This window comes from Drosophila sechellia, chromosome 3R, assembly GCF_004382195.2.
Source record: "Drosophila sechellia strain sech25 chromosome 3R, ASM438219v1, whole genome shotgun sequence".
In the NCBI taxonomy this organism is placed as follows: Eukaryota; Metazoa; Arthropoda; class Insecta; order Diptera; family Drosophilidae; genus Drosophila; species Drosophila sechellia.
In genome coordinates this window covers 21787860-21793086 of record NC_045952.1, presented here as the reverse complement: position 1 = coordinate 21793086, position 5227 = coordinate 21787860, and the positions used below count along the sequence as shown (strand labels likewise).

The 5227-nt window shown below is 38.3% G+C and overlaps 1 protein-coding gene across 1 annotated transcript in view; it reads left to right on the top strand.

Moving 5' to 3' along the window:
- Positions 1–843: 843 nt before the first annotated feature.
- LOC6607548 (segmentation protein cap'n'collar) overlaps positions 844–5227 on the top strand; it is a 40441-nt gene continuing 36057 nt past the window's right edge. The window contains exons 1-2 of the mRNA XM_032720325.1: positions 844–1084; positions 4293–4634. Of these exons, the coding sequence (XP_032576216.1) occupies positions 4338–4634 (297 nt within the window). The 5' untranslated portion in view covers positions 844–1084; positions 4293–4337. The remainder of the gene's footprint in view (positions 1085–4292; positions 4635–5227) is intronic.

Here is a 5227-nt window from a genome sequence, read left to right as displayed (position 1 = left end):
TATCATGGTAATATAATTTCAGTTGTTCGTGGTTCTATGTGTGTGGTCCGGGAAACAGTAAAGGTTGCAAGGTGTGGGGGTGCAGATAACACCTAGATGACAAACTAAAGACCATATAAAATATGCGGATAATTAACCCCCTGGTAACTTAACCTGCAGATAAATTGACTAGCGGTCAAATTAACATCCAGATAAATTAACCTCCAGATAAACTAACCGGCAGGAATTTTATCCTCGGGAAAAAATCCAACAAACCGAAACCGAATAGTATTTTCCTTAGTCAAACTATCCACCAGATAAAATACCTAAAGAAAACTTACCCCCTGGCAAATTGGTCCCCACATAAATAAACAATCCACCAGATTTGGTTACACCAATCGCAGTGATAAGCGCTGATCAATAGACGCAATTTACAGTGCGAACAGTCGCGACAAATACTGTGATTCTCGCTCTCAGCGAATTGGCGCCGTCAAGCGGAAGCAGCCGTTTGATTACCACAGGTGTGTTAGCGGATCAATTAAGAAGCTGGCGCTCACATCAATAACAACACAGCAGGTGGACAGAGGCGCCGACTGCGACAGCGCACTTGCCCTGCGCTATCTGCTCGCTATTATTTTATCAGCCAGTTGGGGCCTCTAGCCCCATCGCTTGCCTATTGTCCCCTCTCTCTTCTCTCGTCTCTGCCACTCTTACTCTCCCTGATTTGTCGCTTCCTCGTCTTCTCTCTCTCTCTCTCTGTTTTAGTGCCGACGCAAACAGCTGAATCGGCGAGCGGCGAGCGGCGACCAACGGCTTTTCAGAGTTTTGTCAGTGTTTTTTGAACAGCCGTTCCGTGAATAACAATCGACCAGCCATTCGCTCGCTCGCTCACTTATCGTACCTCACTTGCCGCGGCTCTGTTTGCACCAACCAGCTGATATTGTGGATACTCTTAAGTGTACTACACGTCGTATACGTAATATCTGAAAAAGCTCTCTTTTTGTATCGGAGCAAGTGTTTGAGCGTGGCGCGCTTTTCCAAAACAAAATATCCATATTAAACCAAAACAAATACGAAGTTCTAAAGTTGCAGTTACCAAGCATAGGTGAAAAAATACAATAGTTAAATAAATTACAAATACGGGTGCGAAATAATTACATTTTAATACCGGGCAGTTGTAGGGCCACAACAATTGCGTCGTTAAGCCCGTCAAGTTAATTTAACCGCCACCACACCCCCCGTGGAAATGAGTTGTTAGTGCCGCAGTGTGAGTGCGCGTGTTTGCCCGAGTCTGTGTGTGTGTGTGTTTTGGCATTCTAGGCATTCGACCCAATCAACAAGTTCAATTTAATAGTAAACTTTTGGCTTTCCCTCTCATTCGCCCACATCGCAAATAATAGTTTACATATATAGAACATTTCTGCGGAAATTTTGCGCACAAAAAGTATTCCGCATAAATTTACCGGCATGTGGTCATCGGTGCTCGTTCTCTTAAGCTCTCTTCATCAAACTCTTTAATAACTAAAACCTATGGACTGAGTGCCTCCTTCTTATGTGCATATTTACATTAATTGCGTGGATGTGTGTGTGTTTTTGCTAATGATAATGATAACGAAAGTTCCACTTGTTCCCCCAACAATTAAATAATATTGAAAACAATCAAATGAACGCGCTACGCTTCAGAGATTCCCCCATATACAAGTGTGTGTAGAGAAAACATATAGCTACCTGGACAAACAAACCCCCAATTGAGACGCCACCCATCTATTATTATTTTCGGCAGCTTCTAAAGACTTTGTCACGACATTTTCGTTTTAGTTTATTATTAATTATATGCCCCCACGCGAATTAAAAACTCAAACTGCATGACGATCCCTAGAAACGGACTGGCTGTCTCTCTCTTTCTCGCCCCCTCTCTCTTTCGCTCACCCACCTGTTGAGGCGAGATTGTCAGGTAATTGCTAAAATCAATATGTACCCTGTGTTCTGGGCAAAGAATACTCGAGATCGGCCGGGCAAGGCTTGTTTTGAACTTTGCCTGCTTGCTGTTAGCTTGTTTCTCACATTTTTTCTCGCATTTTTTTTCCCAACTTTTAATTATGCCCAGCGTTGATTCGGAATTATAAGCTGCGTCAAGGCATTAAGCGACTGCCTCAGACGACTGCAAAAACAACAAACAGAGGGTATTTATTAAAATCAACACGGCCAATCGACTTACACACGTGAAATCGGTAATACTCTTGCTTTGTCTGACAAAGAAAACTTTTCTCTTCAAAGATTTTAAAATCTTACTAGGAAAATGAATACTGGGCGTAACCTAATTATGCCTATTCCCTATCAGATCTATTTTAAACTGACTTAAGCATATGCCGTAAATCATATTTAAACATAATTTCAATTACCATAAACAATACTGCCTTTATTCGAATTTCTTAAATATTTTTAATATTTTATATTCTAAAATAAAGTAGCTTTTCTTCTTTTGACAAAATGTTTTGAAAAGCGCATCTTTTCCATTTCAAGAGTATAGCCACAGATAAAAACCTAAAGAAACTGGTTTTGTTTTTATTTTTCTTGACTCGAATCGATTTGCTATGTTGACTTGGATTCGTGGAAAAAACCGTTCGATATTAACAAAGTTTTTATTGTGATTTCACTGTTTATAAATATGAATATACCTGGATTTGCATAATGAAATATGCTTAAGGTACTGCCCATATCATTTATCTTTGCGCAGGTGCAAAGTACGAAATCTGATTACATGGTTTGAAAATGTAGCAAAATCTGTGATGCGATGAATTCTCGTAAGATCAAGTTTCTATTGATTGGCTATTGGCGATAACAACTACCAATTAAGTAGTTAGTACAAATTGATCACTGGATTGCTTATGACTACCTTGGTTTTTATAAACTCTATGAAGTCTTCCCTAAACTTTTCTTTTGATGTCAAAAACTAGCGGTTCTAAAACGCACTTTGTATCTTACAACTTTCATTTCCAGTTTTATTTTAGCCAGGCTGTTTTTGTTACCAACCCAGACATCTTTTTCCACTGCTCTTGACCATCATTCCCTCTCTCCCCCACTTCTTTCAGTATCTCATCTCCGAAAAAGCCGTCGAATTCGTATTCAACTTCACTTGTTTTTTACTTGCCATTGTAATTGTTTATTTTTTTCGCACATCTGGTTGAGTCATCGCAACAAAGCGAAGATCACAGAGTTTCCGATTTGCTTACATTGGCCATTATTCAAAGCGTCGTAATGGGATTCCCAGAAATCCTTAAATTTAGCCATAATAACCTTAAACCACGTATTGTTTAAACAATAGTAAATACGATTTGGTGGGTTGCTTCTAGTTGGGCTGATAAAAAAAAGTATTTGTTTGAGTAGATAATAGATAATATGCTAATAAAGAGAACCAGACCGTTAAAGCTCAAAATGATAGCTGCTATAAAAAAGAGCAAATAGATTATAATATTGATTGGTCTACAAAAAAATTAAGTACATTGCATAGATATAAAAAATTAAAGAAGAAAATAATGAACCTGTCGATCAAATTTATAGCAGGGACTCATGGCAGGTTCCCACAATTTAGAAGTGCGACCAATTTCATTTATTTTATGATTCATTTATGGTCGCAATCTAATCGGAAAATCCCCCTGTGGAACATTGGTTGATGTAATTTGCATGCTTCCAAGGCAGGGCCCACTGTACTGAGTACAGTGATAACTAACCATGGAGAAATCCCTCTATGGTTACTGATACCTAATACTTTGTTCCCAAATCAATTGATGGATAATGAGTGCCACTTCCACATGGTTATCTTTCTGTATTCTCGTGGGAGTTGGTATTGTTGTTGCGCATCCACTGTACTTATCTACTTTTGAATTTATGTGAATGTGTGTAATCTTCCCAATAAATGGCAAATAAAACAAACCATTAGGTTGGCTATATCTCATTTTTGAATTCCACCAGTCGAAGTTCGCTTATCAGTATTTATAGCTTACAGTGAAAGTTCGATTAAGGAACTAGAACTAGCAGCGAATTCAAAGAAATTTAAAATAAAACCACACGAGTATGAGTAATATAATATATATTTATCATATCTTCCAAATAACAAGGTTATTGGTTAGGTTATTGCATTTTTTCACATTCATGTTTCTTGACTTGAATACCTTCGATAAGTCGAAAACATTTGGTAAGTACTGTTTATGTTTCATGTCGGAAAAGATTTATTGAGTTCAAAACCACCATCCTAAAAAAAGTCTAGTCGACCTAGTGACCCATCCTTATCTGCGTGCTCGCTTTCATTCCAGTTGACATATTGACTCATCGCCATTTGTGCCAGCTGATAAGCAATAATGATCGACTTACAGGACCTGCCTCGGCTGCAATCCCTGTCCCCGGCAAAGGACATCGAAGATAGCTACCACCAAACCCTATTGCAGCCGAATCCGAAGAAGAAGGTCACCGTTCGGGTGCCCATTGGACCACCCTCGAAGTTGGCCAAGTTGATTAAGCCCACGGTGGCTTCCACGCCCGCTGTACTGGCCACGCCCACGCCAGCCTCTCTCGAGACACCGCCCACTCCCCAATCGACGACACCAGGTAACACCAAGACCAACAGTTGGCGAGGTGGCTTCCATTTTACCACTCTGGTAAGTATTGAAAGGTTTAATTACTTTATCCAAATGCCAGCACAAATGCTCCCAGGTCAGGCATAAAAAATCTCTTTCAGAACGCGTCATATCTATAAATTACCCCCATCAATCTAAATTAATTTTTATGTGCAGGTCTTTTAGATAGATTGATAGGTTTCAAGCTGTATTTTGAATAGCACGTACTGAATAGTGTTTTATTAAGCAAGTTCAATAGAATTTATCAAACATTCGTGTCCTTTTGTGATATCAATAGCTAAAGATAAGAATATCTATGTTATTGTTACGATATTTGTATGTTTGCATGCATGTAGGCATTTCACTTGATACAAAGTTAGTAACGACTAATTTCAATATCATAAAAAAATATGTTTTTAAAAATAATACTAAGGAAATATAAAAATATTTATCTCTTTTTAATTTTATTTTAATACCAATTTCATAAGTTTGTTATGTACAACTAGTTAACAAATTACTATGCAAATTAATTGAAAAATTTGCATGGACACGTGTCAAAAGCTTATAAGCTTACACCATATCTACATAAAATAGCTATCGCCACTATGTCTACATAAGTTACTGTTAGGGAATAT